Here is a 24,750-nt window from a genome sequence, read left to right on the forward strand (position 1 = left end):
CCTTTAGTTACTGCATCTTTGGTCCTTTCCCCACTGGTTTGTAAGCCCACGTTTAGTTTAGACCAGAGTTCTCATGGGGGCACTGTTTTCCACTAGTAAATTTTTAAAAAAAAATATTTATTTATTTGAGCGCACACCCACATGAGTGGGGGGGGCAGAGGGAGAGGGAGAAGCAGGCTCCCCGCTGAGCAGGGAGCCTGACGCAGGACTTGATCCCAGGACCCTGAGATCATGACCCTAGCCAAAGGTAGACGCTTCGCCGATTGAGCCACCCAGGCACCCTCCATTAGCAAATTCTGGAGACATTTTTAATTGCGGCAACTGGGGGTGGGAGGAAGTGGGTGGAGCCCACTGGACAGGACTGCCCCTACCGCAAAGAATAATTCGGCCTCAAATGTCAGTAGGGCCCACATTGGGAAATCCTGTTAGACAAATCTCATCTCTTTTGAGTCTTTTTTTGAGGGTGGGGGGGGGGGCGTGTCTCTGGATTCTTTCCCAGTGACTTCTTTGTGAATTCCTGGGCATGTGGCACACTTTTAATTGCTATCACTTTATCAAGAGACTTGGTGTCTGGGAGGCCTCCTGGTCTTATATATGAGGAAAGGGAAGCTCAGAGAAGTTTCCTGAGTTTGGTCAAAATGGTAGAACCCAGGGGCGCCTGGGTGGATCTGTCGGTTAAGCGTCAGACTCTTCATTTCGGCTCAGGTCATGATCTCAGGGAGGTGGGATCAGGCCCCATGGGGGGGCTCCCGCTCAAGGCAGAGTCCACTTGAGATTCTCTCCCTCTGTCCCTCCCCCAGCTAACGCATGCTGTCTCTCTCTAAATAAATAAAATCTTTAAAAATAAATAAATAAATAAAATGGTAGAGCCCAGACCCACTCCAGAGGCCTGGCCCCTAATTACCATACTAGCCATTCTCCAAGAGTAGCCAGGGGCTCAGCCTGCAGGAATTGAGGCAGGTGGGACGGGCCGGGGTTACATCCCGCCCCCTGCAGGACGTGGTTCGCTGAGCCGCGATGATGGGCAGATGGCCAACCCAATGAGGCGGCGGATCCCCCCAAATCTCTAAATACACTAAATGCTTTGAAGAAGCAACTCCCAGAAAATAAAATGATCCCGTCAACACCTCACCAGGATGGCAGCTTGGCATTTACTAAAGCTCTTAACACGTGTGAAGTCTGAAATCGCATAGCATCACCAAGGAATGGCGGTTATTTATTGCATCTTCTAGCGGAAGAAACAGCCTCAGAGAAGCAATGGAGACCCGAGTTGCACAGCTACCCTGAGGGCTGGTCGCTCACCCAGACCCCGGTCGACCTCCCGGGCTCTGCCCACGTCACCACACACAGTCGGCCCCTGGACAGCATCACGGCGCCTCCTTTCCCCAAGAGATTTTCCACCTGCTGGGCTCCTCTGAGCCACACACTGTATTTCCTGCCTTTGTTTACTCCCGTCTCTACCATGACCCCCTGAGGTAGGACTTGTCACTGTCCCCACTGTACAACTAAGGAAACCGAGCCTCAGGAAGACAAGTTCTTGGTCCGAGGTCCCACAGCTGGGAAGCAGAGAAATCCGGCCCTTGAGTTTGGCCGCTTCCCCCAGCCCATCCTACACGTGAACCCCTGTGTCTGAGAGATAAAAGCGGATTACACAGACAGGACCAAACTGCCAAAGCACTAGCATATTCTGAAGCACTGGAATGTTCCAAAGATCCTCTGGTTCCCTACTTGCTCTCCCATGACGGGAAGCTCCAGAAGCTCCATCTGTAACGAAGTCTTCCCTCAGCTTGAGGGGAAGATACACCCTCCTGCCCGCCGCCCCCTCACCCCTGGCAGCCTTCTGGAGATGGGTGGCTGGCGTCAGCATGGGGCAGCTGCAACATTCAAACACCCTGGTCTCTACCTAGGCTGGATGGCAGCTCCCCAGTACTCAGCCACGCGCCTGGATGTCCTGGGGCCGCAGCTCTCGCTCACCCTCAGCCAAGAAGACAAGGAGGGCGCGGTGCAGCAGATGCACCCCCAAGCGGCGGCGCCGGGTGGCTGGCCAGCCCGCCACGACTCCATAGCAGTGTCCTTGTTTCTGGTTGGTCAGCGTCTGGATCCCTGGAGAGATGAGGGGTCGGGCATCCTTGGAAACCCTTGGCAGATGTGACAGGGAACCCACTGCATATTGCTCTTAAGCAGGGACAAACCAATAGAGCAAAATATATACGCTTGCAGGTACATAGTTGGTGCTCAATAATTGCTCATTGCATGAATGAATGAACAACTCTGAGAGGAAAGGGGTGAGGTAATCAGTAGATCAAGGGTCCTTCATGTGACCCCACCCCCACCCCACAAGCCAGGCACCTACCTAGAGCATCCACAAGACACGCCTCTCGAGTATAAGCCTCCACAGCAACCACGTGTTGGAAGCAATGCAGGGAGACCACGCCACGACCACTGGCCCAAATGTCCAAGATCTGGTGCACTTTGGGGCAGGCCTAGGGGACCAGGGTGGGGTCAGGGGTCTGCCCTCCAATCCCCTCCTCCCTTCACCTCCCCATGGCCAAGTTGCCCCTGCCATGACCCTGATCCTTAGCCCCACCTGCTTTCCTGGCTGCCGACGGAGCCTGAGGGCCTCCCAGAGGTGGACATCCGGCCGGGCCCGTGTCCCTTTCCCCACATAGAAGATGGCATGGACAAAGATCCGAAGGCGTTCAGCGGGGGTCAGTGAGAAGGCTCGAGCTGGCAGGTCCTGAGTCTTCCTGGATGAGGGGAGTAGCTCAGAGAGGAAGAAGTGATGACAGTTGCCCCGGAGACAGTTTCTCAGTTCACAGAGCAACCCGAATCCATGTCCAGTGAGCCCCATTTTCTAAGGCAGAGAGTGGTAGATGCTCCCTAGGGACACTCAGCAGCTTGAACTTGGTCTAACCAACCTTTTAAAGAAGCTGACGCCCAGACACGGCCAGTCCCCCCTTATAAAGATACAAAGCAAATAAGAACCAATCCCAGGATTTTCCAGCTCCCACCTCTGAGTCATCCCTGCCCCAAGTACCTGGGGTCCAACAGTAGATACGTGAAACTGGATTTCACGACCCCCTCCCGCCACCTTCTCTTGGGATCTGGCCGCTCAAACTGCTGGGCAAGCACATCCTCATCTGCCTGGGCATCTGGGATACAGCCTGTCCGCAGGGCTTCGGCGAGCTCTGGGCTGTGCCCTGAAAAGTCTGAGTCCCGGGGGGGGGGGGGGGAGGGGAAGGACTGAGTCAAGGCAGACAGAAGAAGGGGCTGTTCCCAGAGACAAAGAATAAAATAGGCAGGACTGAGAGACAGGGGTCTCCAGGAATTCCTGGAGGCTCCTTGGACTCTGGATGCCCCTTACAGACTAACCAGGAGCAGCATGGGCTTCTTCCAGCCGTCGGAGGTGGTATGGCCGAGGGAAGGGTGTGATGGGGCCGGGACTCTCGCCAAGCACTCGGAGCCCTCGCAGCAAATCCAGGTCAGACATGGCAGGGACCGGAGGGCACCAGCAAGAGGGGACAGGGTCCCTGCCACCTGTGGAGCTCTCCTCGTCCTCCATCAGCCAGAGGGCAGCCACATCACTGTCGAGGGACACCTCTTCGTCTTTTAGGAAGGGGGAGTCGGGGAGTCCAGGCGGTGGTTCCCGAGGGGGACTTGGGGCAGGGCTCCCACCAGGGAGGGATATGGCGGAGGGGGAGGCATCTGGAGAGGTCAGAGTCAGGGCCTGCAGACGGGTATTTAGTTCTGCCTCCCTGTCTGCCCTGGCAGCTCGATGCACCAGCTGTGGGGTACCTGGAGACCTTGGCATCCTCTGGGAAGGTCGAATACCAGGCAGGAGTCCCTGCTTGGTCTGGGGTAATGGCCCAGCCCAGGAGGAGGTATGCGGGGCTGGATCTTCAGTTCCAGAAGCTTCGATCGCAGTGACAAAGGAGGTATCTGAGCGGTAGTCCCATAGTCCTGGGGGGGACTCCAAGCCGCTATCCTTGTCAGCAATCTCAGGGTGGGCAAGGAGGCTGGGGGATCTGGGGCTGGCCTCCAGGCCCATGTCCCTGCCATCACGTCTGCCCAGTGCTGTGGAGCCCAGGGTCACATTGGGAGGTCCAGAGGGGCTGGTGTCCAGCCCCTTTCTCCAGGGGTCTGGGCCTGCAGTAAGGGATGAGAATGAGGGTGAGAGAGGAGGGGTGAAGAGAGCCAGAGACAGAGATGGGGGCTGGATCAGACAGAAAGAGGCCGGGAAAGAGTCGGAGGTAGACAGCTTTCCGCAGACAGTACCCGTGAGCCAGAGCCAGAGAGGGGACATCAGAGGGAGGCGCAAATCTAGATCAGAGGTTAGGCCCCCGAGGACGCGCAGGCCCCACTCACCGTCAGCCTCGGGCTCAGGCTCAGGCTCCTGGCTCTCTGCCCGGGTCCGGGTCGAGGTCTTGGTCCGAGTCTGGAACTCCCGAAGGACGCGCGCGCAATCCTGGGGCCCCTGGTGCTCTGCCAGGTCCAGCGGCCGCAGTCCGTCCTGCGGCGGCGCGGTCAGCAGGGGGCACCCGAGGCCCTCTTCCCTCCCTTCTTCCCTCCCTCCCTCCCTCCGGGTTCGCCCTGCCACAGGCGCTGGGCTCCCACCTGGTCTCGCAGTGCGGGGTCCGCTCTGTGGCCCAGCAGTAGCTCCAGGCCACGGCGACAGCCCCAGGCGGCAGCCACGTGCAGCGGCGTCAGGGCCTCGACCGAACTGGGGCAGGAGCGGAGGAGGGTTCAGCGGAAGAGGGAATGTGATCTCTGCCTCCGCACCCCGGAACCTTGGCTCTCGGGCTCCTATCGCCACCCCCCAGCCTGAGACACCATCCTTGGATCCTAGACACTGCGCCCTCGGCCAGACTCAAGCCTCTTCTCTCTGAGCCTAGAGCTCCCGCCGCCAGATCCGAACCTTTGATCCCTACTTGGCCCCGGCGCAACCTCACATCCACCCTCCGTCTGGGACCCTAGCTCCCGCCCTTGGATCCTCAGGAACCGCCCCGAGATCCCCAAGCCCCACCTTTGGGCACCGAGTCTCCGCCCCTGGGCTGTGGGATGCTCTCTCCCAGACTCCCAGTTCTCGCCCTCGGACTCGGGAGACCCCTCCCCTGCGCGGCTCACCCCGCCCCGGGGCCAGGCCTCGCCTCACCGAGAGTTGGCGTCCCCGCCTCGGCGCAGCGGGGCTTCGAGACAGCGCAGACCGCGCGAGTGCCGGGCTCCCGTCGCCAGGTGCGTGGCTGCCGCGCCATCCGCCAGCAGCGGGTCGGGGTCGGCGCCGCGGCTCAGCAGTTCCTCCACCGCCCTACGGACTGGAAGGTCAGAGTGGACCACGACCCCCGCCCCGCCCCGCCCCCGGCCCGGTCCCCGCCCTCACCGCGGCTCCTCTTCCCGCAACGCTGCCCGAAGCCGCTGCGCCAGGCCGGCCGCCGCGTCCATGCCGGGGCTGTAGCGGAGCCCCGCTGCCCTGCCCGCCGAGTTCCAACTTCCCGCCGCGCCCGTGTGCGCACGCGCCGCCCCACCCCCCGCCTCGGGGCTCCGCGGGCCGGCGCCGCGCAGTGTCGCCCACCAAGCTGCCCTGCGCCGCACCGGCGTCCACATCGGGGCGCGGGAGCTCTAGCGCCTGCGGGGGCCCGTGACACCGAGTGGCGCTCAGGCAGGGCCTGGGGCCGCCGATAAGGACCTGGGCGGGTGGAGGCCGCCGAGTGTGCCATTATCTCGTCTCAAAAGCGGGGAAAAGCGAACTCACCCTAATAGAGGGGTGGAGCTGCTTCCCGGGACCGGAGGTGCCCACAGGGCATTACGGCTCCCGGAACGTTTTGCCCAGGGGGCCTCCGTGGACGCGCACAGCCTCGATACCGTGTAAGGCTTCAACTAACAGCTCCCGCCGCCATCTCTGGGTCGCCCGTTTTCACTCCTGGGGAAACGGGAGAGGCCACTACTTTGGAGCTCTGGGCTGCTGAGGGCCTTAATTTTCCCATCTGCAAAATGGGAGAATAATCTCTTCCAGGCTGGTGTGAAATGGCACGAGTTTCACCACAAGGGCCTGGCACATAAGTGTCCAATAAATGCTCAGAGGTAGGAGAAGCTGTTGTTCAATAAAGCTGTTTCCGGGGTGCCCGGGTGGCTCAGTTGGTTGGGTGTCTGCCTTCAGCTCAGGTCATGATCTCAGGGTGCTGGGATGGAGTCCTGCATGGGGCTCCCTGCTCAGCAGGAAGTCTGCTTCTCCCTCTGCACCGCCCCCCATGCGCTCACACATGCTCTGTCTCAAAAATAAATACAAAATCTTTTTTTAAAAAAAGAAGCTGTTTCTGTTTTGTAAGAATCTAGTTGCTAAACTTTTTTTCACAATCACTCATTATCCAGGAAGGTAGTTGAATGGTAGACCTGTTGTATCTGTCTTTGGTCTCCCTTCCTCTGGGGAAAACTCATACGATTTCCTGAAAGAGCTGTAATCCCTTCCCAGAGGAAAGGCTTGATCAAGTCCTGGCGGATCAGAGCATCCCACAACTCTGGCCCACGACTGGCCCAATGTAAGGTTACCTGACCCAGGCAAGGCCAGTCCTATGGAGTTCTGGGGGCCCTCTCTTCACCTGGGCTGTAGTTTGAGCAGTGATCACAGCCCTTTCCGTGGTTTGGGAGAAAAGCAGGGCACACTGAACACCGATCATGCAAGATATTTCAGCCCACCTCAATGGCATTATTGTCTGAACAACTGAATACAGCCGAGCCTGAAGCTGCACTTTGCTTTTTATCCACAAGAACCAAATCATTCCCCTTTCTGTTCAGCCGGTAGGTTTTGTCACTTGCAACCAAAAAGATCCCAATTAACACAAGGTAACTGTTGTGGACCTGGGTTAGGGATTCACAGATTTTTATTCTGATGACAAAAAGTGCACAGGGAAGAACAAAACTACAGTCGACAAACCAGTAGTGTGAGGCGGGCTGGAAAACATAGGGAATGGGTGCCCAGAGTCCCCAGGAGCCTCCTGGAACCCTGCCACAGAGCCCAGTTTAAGAACCATTCTCTAAGCCAAGGGCTTCACTGCACGAGAAGGCGGAGACACACAGGGATGTTTCAGACAGTGGCTTCGACCTCAGTGGCTTCATCCTCCTCCTCCAGCAGGCTGTAGGAAGCATGACTCTGGCAGGGCCGCTGCAGTGGGTGAGCCAGCAGCTTGGCCATACAGTTGTGCAGCTCAAGGGCTGGCCCAGCCAGCGCCACTTCATACTTGTAGCTGGTACCCTTGGTATCCAGGCTGCCCATGAAGGCAAACATGTCCTGTGGGGCCGGGGAGGGGCCGTTCAGGTAGAGGTTCCCCGATGGACCCTCTCTGCCCCTGGAGGGCTTCCCAGAGGAGGGGGTTATCAGGGATGGGTTCTGAAGGATGAAGAGGAGTTTGCCAGAAAGGAAACATTCCCATGTTCAGCAAATATTCCCCCACCACCCACCCAGTGGTAGGGACCCCAAGAAATCTCAGTCCTGGAGCCCCTAGTTTGAAGAGACACAGTTAGATGCAGACTACCCCCAGGCCCCACGCTAATCATCCCTGAGGAGCAGAGCCTTTAGGTTTGGGTGCTGAAGTATGAGTAGGAGCTGGTCTTAACTCCCCCTGTTCACAGTCGGGTAAACTGAGACTCAGAGGTAAGTGGCCTAATCAAGGTTCTATAGCTCGGTCTGGGCTGGGATATGAAAGACCAGTAGAGTCTGGGGAGGCAGGAGGGAAGGGTGCGCCATGCAGAGGGCACCGTGAGAGCAAAGGCAGAGAGACGCCCTCGCTAGCTCACAGCAGACACGCAGGAATGGCTGCTGAATGGCCTAAGGACCATGATCCAGCAGGGCCAGGGCTCCAGGGCTGCAAAACGGAGGTGGGTTCCGAGACACCCCACCTACACCCATCTGCCACTCACACACACAGCAGCCTCTCACCTTCCAGCTCATTTCCTCTTCCTTCTCGTCAGCGCCATTGTGGATGTAAACAACATCAAAGAAGAAGTATGGGCACTGGAACATTTTCTGCAGGGGAAGAACGCCAGCCTTCAGGGCTTGAGTCACCCCATGCCCCCATGACCATAATTCCCCAGCTTTTGCCTTGGACTCTGGGAACCTGCCCATAGACACCCCAGCTCTTGTGATCAGGAAGTCCCTCCTGGTGTCTAACCACCATTCTGCTGGCTGCAGATATCCCTCCCTTTCCCCAGCCTCACTCACCTTCATGGGCTCCGTCAGGGAGAACTGGGGCTGGCAGGGCGGACGGCTATAGACAAGGATGGTGCGGACCACGTACGGGGGTGGAATTGTCTGCACATTCTCGGTGACTGGCAGCTCAGTCTTCTGCTGGCTGCATAGTGGATGGTGGGGGACAGGTCAGAGCACACTCTGGGGATCCACCCCTCTTGTCACCCTCGGAGAGCCCGGGACTTCACCGGGCACGCAAAGCCCACAAGACTGCTGCCTCTGAGCCTCCCCACATTCTGTTTCCTCTGCCCAGAGTGCCGCCCCAGCCTCACCCTTCTGCCTGACCTCTCCTGCTGGATCGGGGAGACTCCGCTGACCCCAAAGCTGGAGCCCGCTCTGACCACCCTCACCATCCTGAACATCCCCCATCATTGACCTGAGTTGGACCTGTCCCACCAGGCCAGAAGAGTCTAAGGTAGGAACCTGATCTTATCAGCTAAGTTAGCACCCACGTCCCCAACTGGCCACGGCTGGATCTCACATTGGCAGAGAGCACTGGGCAGACAGAGGGCTAATGTCTTTAGTACGTGAAAAGCAAATCTGATCAATAAGAAAAAAGCCGACATCTCCCTATAAACATAGGCAAAGGGGACAAACGGACAAATCACTGTAGGAAGACTGAATGGCTTACAAATGAATGAAAAAAGGCTCAAAGAAAAGCTCAGTGACAGTAACAGGTAGCCTCTACCAGACAGGCAGAACCTTCGGCGGCATGAACAACTCTGGTGTCGGGAAGTACACAGGGTTGGTTTCCTAGGAAAGTGCTCTGGCAAACTCTAGCAGATTAAAAACACACACCCCTTTGGCCCAGCACGTCTTCCACTGGGAATTTATAGGATGGGTTCACTTGCAAAATTTGCCAGGACCGCTGTACCACGTTAATCACAATGGAAAAGGCAAAACAGAATCCGTGTCCACTATTAGGAGGCAGGTAAAAACAGGGGTTGGACTACTAGTGCCCATAAGCTAAGAATGGTTTTTACATTTTCAAAATGGTTGGAGAAAGAAAATCAAAAGAACATTTTGTGACACGTGGAAAGGATATTAAATTCAAATTTCCGTGTTCATCGAGAACGTTTTACTGGGACCCAGCCCCGTGCACAGGTGTGGTTTGTGACTGCCTTCAGGTTACTCGGGCAGGATCCAGTCATCAAGACAGAGACCACATGGCCTACAAAGCTGAACATATTTACTGCCCGGCCCTTTACAGAGAAAGCGTGCTGCCCCATGGGTTAAAACAATGGAGTGGGGGACCTCAGGGCGGTCACAGGACTGACATGGAAGGCGAGACGTGGGGAAGGCGGTACTTACATGAGGCTGAAGAGACCTTCTAGATCTGGCAGAGAGGCTAAGGAGAACGCTGGGGGCAGAGCACGGGCAGGAAGCAGCGGGTGGCTTCCCGCATCCTGATGCCAGGAGAGCCCAGGCCCCTTCACAGCCGGTGCCAGGTACCACCGCGCAGGAGACGTGCTGTGCGACCCTGGCCCAGTCGCTTGCCCTGTCTGAGCCTGTTTTCCCTCAGCATAGATCACAAAACAGGGGGCCGGCACTGGATGCCCTGAAAACCCTTGGTGGCTCAAAACTCCCCTTTCCCTCACGCCCAGGGCAGCCATCCTCACAAGGCAAGAGCCATGGGTGTCCCCGTCCCCTACCCCCCGACACTCAGCATTGTTTTGTAACTCATGAGGATCATTTTCTGTCTAAGTTTTGGGCTGCACATGAGCCTTTTGTGTTCAAGTTAGCATGAAATGTGCTGTGCCCAGGCCGCAGGGGCTGTAGTAATGACTGTGACTCCTCAGTCCCATATCACCATCTATTGAGCACCAACTGTATACTTGGCCCTGCAAAGAATGCTCCCCATGTGTGTGGTTTTGATATCTAGAGTCCAAATCAGCTGGTTTTGTTTCTGTACCACGTCCAGGCCCTCCACAGGGCAGCCAGCCCTGCCTGTAAGGATACTGAAGGTGGAGCAGGAAGCCGTCTCCAGGTCGTAGAGGCAGCTGCAGAGTTCGCGGGGATCGGAGGTCAGGCCGGACAGCTGCGGGAAAGCACAGGCCTCAGCAAGGTGCCTCCCTGCCCCGAGGGAACCCCTCGGCAGCCGGGCCCTGCCCCAGCCTCACCCAGGCGATGTCGTCGTTCACCACCACCAGCGCGAACTCGTGGCTCTTGTCGATCTTGTGTTTTGTCCGCACAAACATCTCAATCATCTTCTGGGAGACGTTGAGGGCGTTGGTTTTGGAGCTGGGGAGGGACAGAGGGTGAGGGGGGGCGGTTAAGGCGGGGCCTCCCGGCCTGGAGGGTGTCTCCTCACCGGCCAATCCTGGGGAGCCCTCCGCCAGCCTCGGGATTAGGCACTGGAGGCCCAGGTCAGGTCATGCAGCGGGGAGGTGGAAGAGCCCAGCCACCCCTCTGTAGCTTTTGCCCTCTCCGAATGGGGTTCCTCTGGCCAGCCTGGGTCTCACAACTGATCCCCATGAGGTCTCCCCCAGGCCTTCACTCAGTCACAGATGGCTAGGGATGGCAGCCAGGGGAAGGCGGGCTTGTCCTCAGCATCCCCCAGAGCCCCTTGGACCCTATCCAGTCCCGGTCACCAACCCCACAGGGACCCAGGTGCTCAGGGCAGGGGCTTCGGGGACAGCTAGGCCTGGGTCTGAGTCCTGACTATGCCTATTTGCTGTGAGGCCTTGGGCAAGTCACTTCACCTGGCAGAGTTTCTGAGTCATTGCTGTGCCAGGGCTTGGAACAGAGCCCTGGTGGGTCACAGCTTTTTTAGGGTCGGTTGCCATTGCCACTCTGACAGCGCCAGGCCCCAGGCCAGGCCAAGCTGCTGTGAGTCTCAGAGAGAAAGAGCCCTGAGTTTTTTGAGCTTCCTCCCCAACCCCCCCCAGCCCGCCCCAAGCCGTGGCTGCATATTCAAGCCCCCAAATGTTCCTCTCACCCATTGAATGACTCCAGCTTTGACAGGGACATTTCCTCTGACAGGTCCAGGCAGATGATCTGCAAGAAGGTTCGAGGGAGGTGAGGGCCCTGCGCCTGGCAGCGCTAGCCAAGTGAACACTAACACTGGCCCCCACTGCACTCTAGCGGTCCTCTCCAAGCAGCTCTGTCTGAGTGGTGGTATCAGGACCCCCACTTCCCAGCCAAGCAACCTACTTTGGAAGACAGTGGTTCAGGGAAAAGAGCACTAGATTGGGAGTCCAGGTTTATAAGTGAATAAAGGAGCCAGAGAAAGTCTGACACAGAAACAGGAAAACAAAGGTAGAGTGGGTTGAATTGTGCCCCGGCCCCCACAGATATGCCCACTGGGAACCTCAGAATGTGACTTTTTTGGGAATTAGGGTATTTGCTGATGGAATTAAGAGAAAGATCTTGAGATAAGATAAAGATCCTGATCAGGGACACCTGGGTGGCTCAGTTGACAGGAGCATCCGACTCTTGATTTCAGCTCAGGTCATGATCTCAGGGTATGAGATCCAGCCCTCCATCGGGCTCCCCACTCAGCAGGGAGTCTGCTTGATACTCTCTCCCTTTCCCTCTACCCCTCCCCAGCCCCACCCCTCACTCTCTTTCTCTCTCAAATAAATAAATAAACCTTTAAAAAAAAAAATCCTGATTCAATGACTTATTGTGTCCTTATAAGAGAAAGAAGATTCAGAGACACAGATGGGAAGGCCATGTGAAGACAGAGGCAAAGACTGGGGTGATGCGGCCACAAGCCAAGGAACACATGGAGCGCCCAAGGGCTGGAAGAGGCAAGGAAGGATCTTTCCCTATAGCCTCCAGCGGGAGCACAGCCCTGCCCATTCCTTGATTTCAGACTTCCGGCCTCCAGAAGAGTGTGAGAATGAATTTCTGCTTTCTAAGCCACTGCTTTGTGGTAATTTGTTGTGGTAGCCCTAGAAAACTCCTACGAAGTGACTGCAGAGTGAATCCCAAAAAGCAAGAACATTAAACCTAAGGTTCCCTAGCACCTCACGGCCACAGGCCAAGCCCCTCACTTACCACCTTCTCTGGACAGTTGACCCTCGGTGTCCGCACCTGGACTTCAGGAGCTGTTGGGGGCACCTGCCAGGGCTTGGGGCCAGCTCCTGGAGGATTGGGGGTCCCATCGTCAGCACTGGCCGCCTCGCCCTCACCCTCGCTGCGGCTGCCCACACTGGCCTGGGCCCCCAGTGCCCGGTCCTCAGCCCCCTCAGGGTTGGAGCGTGTTCGGGGCCTGGGCTCAGCTGACTGCTCCTCTTCCTCTTCCTCTTCCTCCTCCTCCTCCTCCTCTTCCTCAGTGGGGCTGCTGGGCTCTGCCACCTCCATGGCCCCTAAGTGGCTGGATGGAGCAGGGTTGGGGGAAGCCAGGATCCTCCCCTTAAAGGTTTTAAAAATATTTGGTTACTGGACAGGACAGAGCATGAACTGCTTAATGACTGTAAAAATCACTTCTTTCCGGGCCTCAGTTTCCTTATCTGCAAAACGGGTACCTGGCATCCCATTTTTTCTGTAGTGCTAACCCTACCCCTTTCCTTGGCTAGTGAACAAATCCGGCCACCAGGAATGGCCCAGAGATGGGGCATGACCCAATACAGGTCAGTGAGGGGCAGCTCTGCAGCTTCCAATAGTGCCATTAGGGAAGAGGGACTCGTTAGAGTTGCAGAACTGGGAGGATAGAAGTTGAGAGCTGTCAGGAGCCTCTTTTGCCTCCAAGAGGGGAAAGAGAACCTGCTTGAAGTGATGCTCACCCAGAAAACAGCAGCTAGACCTCTGTGCACCTGGATCCAGCTATGCCTGAAACCGCAAAAAGGAAACCTCATTTAAAATGGAATCAGGAGGCCAAAAGGGGAGCTCTCACCCCCTAGCACAATGGCAGACCCCAAATTCCCAACAGAAAGAAGACTATACTAAGCCAGCAAAAAAATGAAAGATTTTCTCCTTGCCTGGCAATAGCCTGGCTGATGACAGACTGTCACAACTCAGCCAGTGAAAAGCCATTAAGCTTCAATTCCCAATTTACTCCAATAGACTTTAGGTTTATAACAGCCCGTCCCAACTCCCCTTCCTCTATAAAAGAGCACTCCTCTCCTTTGTTCTGGACTTGCCTATGGTTTTGCTATATAGCTTGTGTGTCCTGAATTGTAATACTCTGCTATTCCCAAACAAACCTCTTTTTTGCTGGTAAAAATAACTGACAATTTTAGTTTTAAGGCTAACAGAATAATTAGCTGGGGTGCCTGGCTCGCTCAGTCGTAGCGCATGCAACTCTTGATCTTGGGGTTGTGAGTTCGAACCCCACCTTGGGTGTAGGGATTGCTTAAAAATAAGAAAAAAATAAGACTAATTAGCTCTGGGATTCTCCCCAGCGGGCACCGGGCTGCCTAGAAGGTGTCTGCGCAAAGGAGGGGCACGAATCTAGGTGTTAAAGGTTCCTTTGAAGAAAGATAGGACGCCAACAGTTTGCCTATCTGGGCTGGGGTGTGGGCAGCGGGGGATGGTCTCTGAGCGGCTTGTAACCCCCTGAATCTCTAAGGAAAACAATGCTTTAGCTTCGGCAAGAGGGATGAAGGCTAGACTGCAGGAGAAACCAGAGTGGAAAGCAGAAGCCTCAGGGAAGGCTAAGGGCTGGACCTCTAGGGACGGGACCGCAACCACCCAACCTCTTCTCACCGGAGCCTGAGCCTCCCTCCGACTCAGCCGAAATCTGACTAGGAAGCCGCCATCTTTCGCAGCCCGGAAGTAGTGCGGCGCGGCCGCGACGCCTCCTGGGAAATGTAGTTCAGCAAGCCGTAAGACAAGCGGACAGCTGAACAGGAGACGGCTGGAGAGCCTTGAAAGCTGATAGGCTGGGACTGTGCTAGGGAGTGGGGTTTGGAATGTGATTGGTTAAAGCAAGAAGAGCCGGAGCTTTGATGTTTCTGGCCGAATCAGGCTACACTGGTCAGTACTTCAACCCTGATAGGCTGGGACGAGGCCTAGTGGAGTGGACCTTTCTATGGAATAGGCTTAAAGGGATGGAGAAGGCCTCACTTGCGATGTGGTAAACTGAATGCGAGTGACTTGGGCGGGATTTAGAAGAAGAGGTAGGGCTGATTGGTGATTGGTGGAGCTGACATGGCCCTCAGCGAGGGGCGGGTTTTTGCGGCCCGAGGTGGGCGTGGCCCACACCCCAGGCCCTGCCCAGTTACTTAATTTTGCTTCTTATTTTACACATATTTGCAAAAACCAAAAAGACTAAGCCAAAACTATTTCAGACCACGTTTTCTTTTTCATGCGCACTTCTCCTCTTACCCCCTAACCATTTAAAACCCAGTCTGAGCCTCAGTTTCTTTATGTGTAAGAGGTTCAATTAAACAAGCTCTCATGAGCCAGGCTCTGGTCATTGACAGCCAGGAGGAGCTATGCAAGCTGAGTCTTCAAGGATGGAGAACTTGCCAGAAAAACAAGAGAATGAAAGGCATTCCAGAAAGAAGGAACCGCCTTGGCAAAGGTCTGGAGGCTTGCAAGAACCTTGGAGTGGTGGAGCCTTTAACAGGTTAATATGGCTGAAGCAGAGGCTAAGAGTGCAGATTTCAATGTGCCTGGGTGCCCCCAAGTCAGAGGATTGCAACTTCTTTCCTTACCGCCTTTGGGGACACAGAAGCAGGAAGATTCAGCCTCCTAGTGTCTGTCAATGGAATGAGGAAGATTCAGGCTACTCCAGGCTCTGCACAGTTTAAACCAAGTGAAGAAACAAGGAAAGGGTGTTCCAGGCAAAGGTTACAGCATAACCCAAGGCCCTGGGTTTGAGAATTGTGAACCTTCAACTGTTCACAGAGGGGGTCATCATGGCTAAAGCAAGGAGTATACATGGGCCCAGGCAGCAGGCATAATTTTTAAGGTCCTCGAATGCCGGGTAGAAGAGCTTGAAATGTTTCCCAAGGGCAATGGGGAGTCATGGAGGGTACATGAGCAGAGGAGGTGACCAATGCGGTCTCTCTCTCTGGGGCCTGGGTGGGGAAGGGAGTGAAGGGGTGGCTGTAGAGTCCAGGGAGAGAGCTGGGCTGGCATCCAGGTGGGAGGGGAGAGGCTTGGGCTGTTATTATGGATGGAGTTGAGGAGGCCCTTTAGAGATGGATGCAGGGAAAATGGGCAGGATGTAGAGACAATCTGGGCTCTGAGGAATCCAGCATTTACACAGGAGAAACAGCAGCTGGTAGAGGAAGCAGAGATGGGAGGGTCAAAGAGGTAGGGAGCAAGAGCAGTGTGTTATAATTCAGTTCTTGGATGGATTTTAACAAATTGCTTGTTAAAATTCCCATGACACTGTAGAAAAATGCTATAATTACCCCTCCCCCCCATTTTACAGATAAGGAAACTGGGGCTCAGAGGTGGAAGAGACATGAGATCAGAGGCTGAGGTGAGGAGGGACTGACATCTCAGGAGCCGGACGCGTGACCCCCACTGGGACTGAGGAAGCTGATGTCCTTGAGGAAACAGCACAATAACAAGTCACATGACCAGGGGAGGGGGGCTTCCTGTTTCCTGGCCCCTCCCAAGCCAGCCTTGGCTAGCCCAGGCCTAAGCAGGCAGTGGCCAGAGCTACCCCAAGAGTGTCCAGGGATTTGCGCTGCTGACCAAGGTACTCCTAGAGGCACAGAGGAGTAGAAGTAGAGCAGGCTGGGGGGACCCAACCCCAAGATTGGGGCCTCTGACTCAAGAGGACCCTGGGGAGGAGAGGTGACTCTTGAAGTCCTCGAGCCAGGCCCAGATTGGGGACAGAGGGGAGCATAGAGGTAGTGAAAGATAAAGGAGGCAGAGGAGAAGGGGAGGCCAGAACAATTTTCAGAGATAGTGAGCTGCCTGTCAAGAGGGGCATTCAAATGTGCCAAATCAACATTGATAACTCAAGATCCCTTCCAGAGGGAGAAGATCAATGCCCATTCCACAGAAGAAGATATTAAGGCTGTCATTTGTCCAGGACAACAAAGACAACAAAGACAAGAGCTGAGATCAGGCTGTGGTTTTAGGAGGAAGATTCAGAAGACTGACCTCTGGACAGCAATGAGTGCCCGGGCCACACGCCCCCGAAGCCGGCGAGGGAGGCATGCTCCGCCTGTAAGTGCCCCCCTCCCTGCCACACCCAGCTCTTTGGGGCCACTCACAGCCCTGCCTGGCTCAGAGCTTGGCCCTGTGGGTCATCTTCAGGGGGAGCTGGATCCTGTGGCAGAGAGTTCAGAGGAGGCTGAGGCAGCCAGCGGGAGTTCTGAGCTGGGCCCTGCGCCATCTCAGGAGAGCTGCAAGCCGAAGCTGCTGGGGCCAGAGGCAGAAGCCAGTGGGCAGGGCCTGGGGAACAGGTAAGGCCTACTTGGTCTGTGCTCCCCACTCCAGCCCTGGTGTATCTTTCCTACCCACAGATCTACCTGTGTTCCTCCCTTGCTCACACACATGCCATAGCTTCCCATTGCCCTCCTCAGCCCAACTTTCAAGGCCCCGGATAATGCAGCCCCTGTGAGCCAGACACCCCGGATGACCCCATTTCCAGAACCTTCCATCTCTCACCTCACCACAGGACCAACAAAGAGGCTGAAGGGGACTCTAGCAGAGGACCAGCCCCATCTCCTGAGGGACCCTGCAAGCCCGCCGAGGAAGGCCAGCAGGCCACAGATGTAGCCCCGCCGGGTGGGGAGACTGTCCCCCCCAAGCCTGAAGCCTCTGACATGTTTCAGATTCTCCAGCGCGCTCTGAGCTCACTGGAGGCAGCTGCTGCTGCCTGGCGCCACCGGCCCCCAAGCTGTCCTGGGCCCTCAGAGGCCGAGGACAGGAGTGAGGTGGGACCCAGGCCCTGCTTGGAGCAGGAGGGGGCAGGGGGTTGCCAGAGGGAGGCAGCCCGCCTGGCGGAGAGGAATGACTGGCTGCGATTGGCCTTGGGTAGCCGCGAGGAGGAGCTGATTCGCATGCAGGCCTCGCTGCAGGCCATCCAGGCTGAGAAGGAGATGCTTCAGAGAGAGGTGAGTGGGGCAGCTCCGTCTCTGAGGGCTCTCTGTCTAAGGGGGAGGCGGGCCTGGCATAGGCAACGTTCAATCATTTGTTTGTTAGAAAAACTTTTATGGAGCATTGACTGCCGAGCCCTGAACAGACAAAGGTCCGTTGCCTTCTTCTTTTTTTTTTTTTTTTAAATTTTTTTATTGTTATGTTAATCCCCATACATTACATCATTAGTTTTAGATATAGTGTTCCATGATTCATTGTTTGTGGTCCGTTGCCTTCTTAGTTAAGGTGGTCAGAGATGCCCCCTGAGGAGGTGACACTTGAATGAGGAGGTAAGGGAGGAGCCATGCAAAGATCTGGGGGAAGAGCATGCCAGGCAGAGAAGGAACTCCCTCCCTGAGGTGGGAGTGTGATTCAGGGACCAGTGAGGGGGCCAGTGTGGGGGTGAAGGAGGGCCGGTTAGGTGATGCGGGCAGATTTATAGGGTCTTGTGGGCTGCTGGGAGTTGGGCTTTTGCCCTGAGCCTGGTAGGATCCTGGAGGGTTTCCCCGGAGCAGAAAGGGGCGGATCCTGATGCAGCGTTCACAGGCGCCCTCTGGCGGCCGCTGGAGGAACAGCGTGTGGGTGTGCGGAATCCTGCAGATCAGGAGGCACTCACTGGTCCAGACACCAGATGGTGGCAATTGTGGAGGTGGTACGAAGTGGGCCGATTCTGGGTGGTGTCGAAGGTGAAGCTGGCAGGTTTGGGGGTGAAAGCCAGAGAAGGGTTGAGGACAAGTCCTGGTTTGGGGGCCTGCGGGACTGGAAGGGAGAAATGCGGAGGCCGCAGGAGGAGCAGGTTTGGTGGGAGGGAGACCAGAAGCTGTTTGGGCCGTCATGAGCTCACGATACCCACGGGCCACCCATGTGGGACCATCAGAGAGACAGTTCTGTGTCTGAGTCCAGAGCTCAGGGGAGGTGTCAGAATAGGAGAAACACATTTGGACCTCTTCACATGTGGACGGAATGTAAAGCCATGGGGCCGAAGGAGATGGTGGGGAACATGCCCTCCTCTTGGGCAGGACAAGGGGGAAAGATATGGGGCTGCCAGAGCCCAGCCTGAGGGGTGGGGCCCACTTCCTGGCTGGGAAAGGAAATCCCCCCTCCACATTCCTCTCCCCACCCCCACCACCTCTGGCAACCACCACCCTGTTCTCTGTATTTGTGAGTTCGATTTTTTGTTTTATTTTGTTTTAGATTCCAAATATAAGTGAGATCACTATGTATTTGTCTTGCTCTGACTTATTTCGCTTAGTATAATGCCCTCAAGGTCCATCCATGTTGTGGCAAATGGCAGGATTTCCTTCTTTTTTTTTTTTTTTTTTAAGATTTTATTTTTAAGTAGTATCTACATGGAATGTGGGACTCGAGCTCACAACCCTGAGATTAAGCGTCGCAGGCTCCACTGACTGAGCCAGCCAGGCACCCCTCCTTCTTTTTTTAAGGCCAAATAATATTCCTTTGTTTATACACCAGATCTTCTTTAGCCATTCATCCACTGGTGATCACTTAGGTTGCTTCTATGTCTTGGCTATTTCAAGTATATGCCTCAATGAACATAGGGGTTCGAGTTAGTTTCGAGTTAGTTTTTTCATTTCCTTTGCATAAATACCCAGAAGTGGAATAGCTGAATCCTGTGATCGTTCTATTCTTAATTTTTTGAGGGAGCACTATGTGGTTTTGTATAAATGGCTACACCAATTTACAATTCCGCCAACAGTGCACGAGGGTTCCCTCTTCTCCACATCCTCCCCAACACTTTTTATCTCATGTCTTTTTTTTTAAAAGATTTACTTATTTATTTGTTTGAGAGAGAGAGAAAGTGAGTGTGCATGTGCGCCCGTGTGAGTGGGGGGAGGGGCAGAAGGAGAGCATCTTCAAGCAGACTCCCCACTGAGCACGGGGCTCGATCCTGTGACCTATGAGATCATGACCTGAGCCGAAACCAAGAGCCAGATGCTTAACCGACTGGGCCACCCAGGCGCCCCAATGTCTTTTTGATCTTTTTGATAGTAGCTTTTCTAATAGGTATAAGGTGGTATCTCATTGTGGTTTTGATTTGCATTTCCCTGATGATTAGTAATGTTGAGCACCTTTTCATGTACCCACTGGCCATTTATATGTTTAAAGAAAGAAGATTCTTGGGGCGCCTGGGTGGCTCAGTTGGTTAAGCGACTGCCTTCGGCTCAGGTCATGATCCTGGAGTCCCGGGATCGAGTCCCGCATCGGGCTCCCTGCTCAGCGGGGAGTCTGCTTCTCCCTCTGACCCTCCTCCCTCTCATGCTCTCTGTCTCTCATTCTCTCTCAAATAAATAAATAAATAAATCTTTAAAAAAAAAAAAAAATAAAGAAAGAAAGAAGATTCTTGAGTGGCTAAGTGAATTGCCCCAGGCTCAATAGTGGGGGGTTTGGTAGGGTGAGTAGCTAGGTTCCTGCTTCCCAGCTGGGGCCTTGCCACTGTCCCAGGAACAGGTCTGCAGGAGGGTTGGTGGGTGGTTGGCGCTCCCAGGCCTGACCTACTCCATCTTCCTTCCCCACCCCCACCCCAGGTCCAGGAACTGCAGGATTCCCTGCTGAGGCCGGAACCTTTCCCACCTCCCTCCCGGGGCCAAGCAGGGGGCTCAGGCAGTGGCTCCAGCAGTTCTGGGGTAGATGAGGAGCCCTGGGGGACTCAGGTGAGCATAGGAAGCTTAAAACCACGACCTTGAGATCTTTAGGATTCTGGGCGGCGAGACTCAAATCCTGGACCTGCAATCCAGTAGCTTGTGGGGTTGGAAAAGGCTTAACCCCATGATACTGGGCCCTCAATGACAATCTGGGTGAATCAAGTCACCTCTTTCTAGCAGGACCCCTTCTCTCTGGCTCACCCCCTGCTCCGGTGCCTCCGGAGTGATTCCAGTGCTCAGATGCTTGGACCCCTCCCCAGTCAACCCCTTGCCCCCGAGATACACATCATGGAAGCCCAGATGGAACAGCTCCGGGGGTAAGGGCCACAAATGCTGAGCTCATAAGGGCACCGGAGCCTCCACAGCTGGGCTATCAGCCCAAGAGTCTGGAGCTGGAATGGAGTGGGGAGGAGGGTGCAGATCAGTTGGGTCCTGACTGCCCTGGGTGGGGGGCTCTCATTTTCCCTCTCCCCTAATTGCGGAGGCAGGAGCATTGAGAAGCTCAAATGTTTCAACCGTCTGCTGTCAGCTGCGCTGCAGGCATACAAGGGTCGGTGTGAAGGCCTGAGCATGCAGCTGGGCCAGCGGGAGGCCGAAGGCACAGCGCTGCGTCTGGCCTTGCAGTACAGGTCAGTGCGTCCCACCCACGATAGCACTAGTGTGGAATGGAATTGGTACGCTCCGAGCATGATCCGCAGGGAGGGTCGGGGCCCTCGAAGGAAGGCACTTTCCTGCTGGAGAAATTATTTTAAGGCAATTTTAGCCCAAAGGGTGCTGAAGGAGTCTACATGCTCCCAGGGGTGGGAGTGGGGGACGGAATGAAGGATCCAAGGACAAGTGGGTATGTCACCCACACGACAAGATGGAGCCAGGTGTCCTGGAGCACTCAAAATCAGTGTCTCACAGTGAGCACTGCGAGGAAGTGTACGGAGTCCTGCTCACTCTCCGGGAGGCAGACTCGGGAGCAAGAGAGGAGGCCCCTAAGGGGAACCTGGAGGTGGCAGAGAAGGAAGCCCAGAGGCTGCTGGCACAAGAGGATGCTGCCATGGATGGAGAGACACCACGGGATCCACAGCCAAGGTACCCCTGGGAACCTTGAGAGCCGGGAGGGCCAGTGAGTGGGGTCCTTATTAGAGAATGGGGCTCCCACAGCTGGCTCTGTGTTGGGGTTTGGCATGGCTGTGCCCAGCAAGGTCGGTGTAGGACGCTCCATGGTTCATGGGCAGGAGGCCTGACTAGAGTTGTCTGGTTGCGATTCAACAAAGTTGGCATGGTGGTTGATCACCACCGGGATTGGTATAGGACCCACCAGGGTTGGTTGGCATGAAGATGGATGATGGTGCCCACTGATTAGGACTGGCATGATGGTGTTTAATCAGGTTGGCCTGATGTTGGTACACATGGGGTTAGCATGATGTTGCCAAACAGGGTGAGCAAGCTGAGCAGTGGTGCCCATTGTGCTGGTGTGATGGCATCCACCGTGTTGACGTAAGTGATGGCACCTACTGAGTTGGTGTGATGGCTTCCACTGTGATGGCATGAGCAACAGTAATCGTTGACATGATGGTGTTCACTATGTTGTCTTGATGAATGGTGATGCCCACTGGGGTTTATGTTCTGGTGTCCACCATGTTGGTATGACAGCACTCACTACAGATGGCATGGAAACCATCATGGTCAGTGTGATGCAAGATGCTAGAGCCCCACCAGAGTTGGCATGAAGCTAGCACAACTGTGGCCACCAGTGTTGACATTAGACCCTTCTTCTGTTTCCTATAGCCCCGAGGGCAGTAGTGTGGATTGGCCCACACCACAGGAGGTGGCTACCCAGCTCTGGGGCTATCTCCAGCGTCTCCGGGCTCGCCGTGCTCTGGTGAAGATCCCCCCAGAGCCTGGCCCAACTTTGGCACCTGTGCCCACTGTGCCCCACGCAGAAGCCATGGTGCAGGCCATTCTGGGGACCCAGCCTGGCCCGGCCCTACCCCGGTTGGAGAAGATGCAGATCCAGCGGGACTTGGCAGCCACACGGGTACATATGGGCAGTGGTCACTGTGTTGGTCTTTTCTGGTGGGATGAAACCCTTTGCTGAGGTTGAGAGGGATGCGACTGGGGGACCAAGTAACAAAGGAGAGTTCGACGTAGCTGGGGGCAGGCTTCCTGGAGGGAGGAGCCTTGGAACTGGGATTTTGAGGGATGAATAGGAGTTTGTCTTCTGGAATTCAGTTTCTCATAAGATTCTGAATCTGGCTTTCCAAAATTTCCTTCCTAAGGAAAGGAGATGGAGGCAGGGGACATAATCTGAGGTTTATCCCCTGGCATGAAAGACCTGAGGTTCTAGAGTTGGAGAAACTCTAGACTCTTCCACTGAGATGCTACTCGACCTTGTCTGAGATATTTGTACCCTCTGAACTGCCATTCCTACAGCGGTCATTTAAAAATGACCTAAAGGAGATGATTATTTCCCATCATACAAAATCATGGTGAGGGTTTGAGTTCTTGCCTGACCGGTCCTCACTGGGGGGGGGGGGGAGGGCTCCTGGGGCCTCAGTTTCCCCAGATCCTAGAGGCCCCAACTCTCTGCCCACTCCTTGGTCTCTCAGGAGACTCTGGCAGACCTGATGCTGCGGCTGCAGTTGGTGCGGCGGGAGAAGCGGGGTCTGGAGCTGCGGGAGGCTGCCCTCCGAGCCCAGGGCCCAGCCCACGTGCTCCTGCTCGAGCAGCTGCGGTGGGAGCGGGCACAGCTCGGGACTGCTGGGGCCAGCCGTAGTGGTGGAGACAGCAGTGGCGGTGGGAGCAGTGGAGACGAAGAGGAGTTGTCCCAGGTGAGTGGCCCTTCCTGGACCTGGTGGGGATAGCAGTATACTACTCGCTGTGGGGCCCTGGTCAACCACAGCCCCCCCTCTGAGCCTCAGTTGGCATTTCTGCAGAAAGAGATGAGTTGAATGTCAAAGGACTGCATGTCAAAGTTCATACCTGTACTTTGGGCTTTTTTTCATTTGAGGGTATTGAGCCCACTAAGCCCCAAGGCGTTTGGCGTCTTCCACTCAAACCTGTGCCTCCTCCTTCCCACCCCCAGGCTTATTCCTACTCCAGTATCTCCACTCCAATAGCCCCAGCCCATGCTTCATCTCGTCCTAAATTTTGGCTTGAGCTTGCCCCCTGATGCCTTCCCTTTTGCCCCTTACCATCTAATCATGTCTGTCCTCTGCTGAAAGCCTTGGGCAGCTTCTGGAACCCTCCTTTGAATCATCTCTCCCACCTCCAAACCTTTGTAGATGCTGGGCCCCTGCCAAGAACACTAGTCCCTTACCTCTTTGTCTGATTAAGCCCATGACCTCTTGCAAGTCTGAGCTCAGACCTCACCTGCCTCCAGATGAGATTCCCCTGTTATTTATTTCTCTTGTTAGGGAGGAATTTTACCCTCATTGGGGTATCTCACCAGACTGGGGCTGTGGCTGCCCACAGTCTGGGTGACTTCAACGTCCAGCTTGGGCTGAGTACGCCCTCCACCTAGGCCAATGTCACTTCCCTCCCTTCTGCCTCTCGCAGGGCCCTCCTGCTCTCCTTGGTGGAAGCAGGGGCATTGATGGAGGCCAGGTGGGCCAAGCGCAGGGCCCAGAGACTCTAGCCCAGGAACTGGCAGCGTCACTTAACCGGTGTGTGTCTCGGTCCCGGGCTGGGGGGTGGATGGGCTGGGCGGGTATATGCGAGAATCCCTGGGGGCACTGAGTGCAGCAGAGCGCTGGGTGTGCATCCGTGTACAGGTGTGCTCGCGTGGAAATACCATGGACAGGTGGGGTGGGAGGAGGGAAGGAAGGATTGGCGATGGCCATGAGCTCCTCTCTCCCCACCCCTGCACCAGGGCCCTGGGCCTGCGGGAGCAGCTGCAGTCTCTGCGGGAGGAACTGGAACACGTGGCTCAGAAGGGGCGAGCCAGACGTGCTCAGAGTGCTGAGCTGAACAGCGATTTATGCAAGGCTCACAGGTGGGTCCCCCTTCCCTGGGTCTCCCCGGGGGACCTCAGAAGTGTCCCTGGCTCTCTCTGGGCCTCAGGTTTCCCCCGTTAAGGTAGGTGGCGAGTTCAATCCATCCCATACCTCCCTTTTCTGAGCGGAACCCTAGGAAGATTCAATCTCAGAGAGCTCTGTCTGGGGCCGGGAATACATAACTCCTGACTTGGGTGGGAAGGGGGCTGTTTCCTGGCTCAGCCCCCCTCGCGCCCCCTCCAGCGCCCTGGTCCTGGCCTTCCGAGGCGCCCACCGGAAGCAGGAAGAGCAGCGGAGGAAGCTGGAGCAGGAGGTGGCAGTAATGGAAGCTCGACAGGCAGAGGAGCTGGAGGTGTTAGAAGCCACCGCAAGGGCGCTGGGGAGGCCCAGACCACCCTGCCGGCCTCCCCGGCTGGGGGAGACCTTTCTGTAGGTCCCATGTGTCTGGACATGCCAGACAGTTATGGTGGGCCCCATCATAAACTGTCCTGGAGTGATGTTATGTCATGTGCGACCTTGAATGTTGGGATCTGTTGGGTGGGATGGGGGCTGATGCACCTGGGGGTCTGGGCATTTGAGAAAGGCTCCCTGTCTTTGACCTGGCACCATGTGGCATGTGAATGTGATGTCAGCGGGATCATGCCAAATCTAAGACTGGCTGAAGGATTCGGGGTCAGTGAGGTTATATGGCCAGAACTGAAATTCCAACACTCATCTGTCTCCAGAAGCCCTGGGAGGGCTCCAAAGGGACATCTTCCCTTGTCCACCCCCTTCCCAGGGAGATGCTGGGTTTGGCCTGGTAGATGCTCCCAAGAGGAAAATGCCTATATCCCAGAAGGAAGACTGAGGGCCTAAAGATTCAGGGTGT

General features: G+C 55.7%; 3 protein-coding genes across 9 annotated transcripts; 1 reads left to right on the forward strand and 2 right to left on the reverse strand.

Annotated features, from left to right (window-relative positions):
* Positions 1-1,185: 1,185 nt before the first annotated feature.
* On the reverse strand, positions 1,186-6,105 carry ANKLE1 (ankyrin repeat and LEM domain containing 1). The gene is made up of 9 exons (XM_036118867.2): positions 5,378-6,105; positions 5,153-5,305; positions 4,615-4,720; positions 4,366-4,510; positions 3,373-4,146; positions 3,038-3,209; positions 2,588-2,747; positions 2,354-2,483; positions 1,186-2,103 (listed from the first exon to the last, which is right to left on the reverse strand). The coding sequence occupies exons 1-9, from the start codon at positions 5,599-5,601 to the stop codon at positions 1,931-1,933; spliced, it is 2,037 nt and encodes a 678-aa protein (XP_035974760.2). The 5' UTR covers positions 5,602-6,105; the 3' UTR covers positions 1,186-1,930.
* A 752-nt stretch (positions 6,106-6,857) lies between these two features.
* Positions 6,858-14,028, reverse strand: BABAM1 (BRISC and BRCA1 A complex member 1). Of its 2 annotated transcripts, none has more exons than XM_036118870.2 (10): positions 13,892-14,028; positions 12,970-13,015; positions 12,242-12,598; positions 11,178-11,236; positions 10,360-10,480; positions 10,199-10,277; positions 9,551-9,575; positions 8,213-8,342; positions 7,931-8,017; positions 6,858-7,381 (listed from the first exon to the last, which is right to left on the reverse strand). In XM_036118870.2, exons 3-10 carry the CDS (start codon positions 12,545-12,547, stop codon positions 7,079-7,081), a joined length of 1,110 nt encoding a protein of 369 aa, XP_035974763.1. In that variant the 5' UTR covers positions 12,548-12,598; positions 12,970-13,015; positions 13,892-14,028; the 3' UTR covers positions 6,858-7,078. The 2 variants fall into 2 exon arrangements, with proteins under 2 accessions (XP_035974763.1, XP_035974765.1); XM_036118872.2 differs by having other exon boundaries at positions 6,858-7,282; positions 13,892-14,027.
* Positions 14,029-14,578: 550 nt separating this feature from the next.
* Positions 14,579-24,384, forward strand: USHBP1 (USH1 protein network component harmonin binding protein 1). 6 transcript variants are annotated; one of them, XM_078053877.1, is made up of 13 exons: positions 14,580-14,756; positions 16,231-16,318; positions 16,409-16,557; positions 16,773-17,211; positions 19,780-19,905; positions 20,074-20,213; positions 20,385-20,525; positions 20,803-20,976; positions 21,676-21,925; positions 22,497-22,718; positions 23,446-23,552; positions 23,759-23,881; positions 24,126-24,384. In XM_078053877.1, exons 1-13 carry the CDS (start codon positions 14,623-14,625, stop codon positions 24,313-24,315), a joined length of 2,283 nt encoding a protein of 760 aa, XP_077910003.1. In that variant the 5' UTR covers positions 14,580-14,622; the 3' UTR covers positions 24,316-24,384. The 6 variants fall into 6 exon arrangements, with proteins under 6 accessions (XP_077910021.1, XP_077910003.1, XP_077910010.1 ...); XM_078053884.1 differs by having other exon boundaries at positions 20,077-20,213; XM_078053913.1 differs by lacking the exon at positions 14,580-14,756 and adding an exon at positions 15,769-15,842 and having other exon boundaries at positions 16,182-16,318.
* Positions 24,385-24,750: the final 366 nt, after the last annotated feature.

Source organism: Halichoerus grypus, chromosome 1, assembly GCF_964656455.1.
Source record: "Halichoerus grypus chromosome 1, mHalGry1.hap1.1, whole genome shotgun sequence".
Taxonomy (NCBI): Eukaryota; Metazoa; Chordata; class Mammalia; order Carnivora; family Phocidae; genus Halichoerus; species Halichoerus grypus.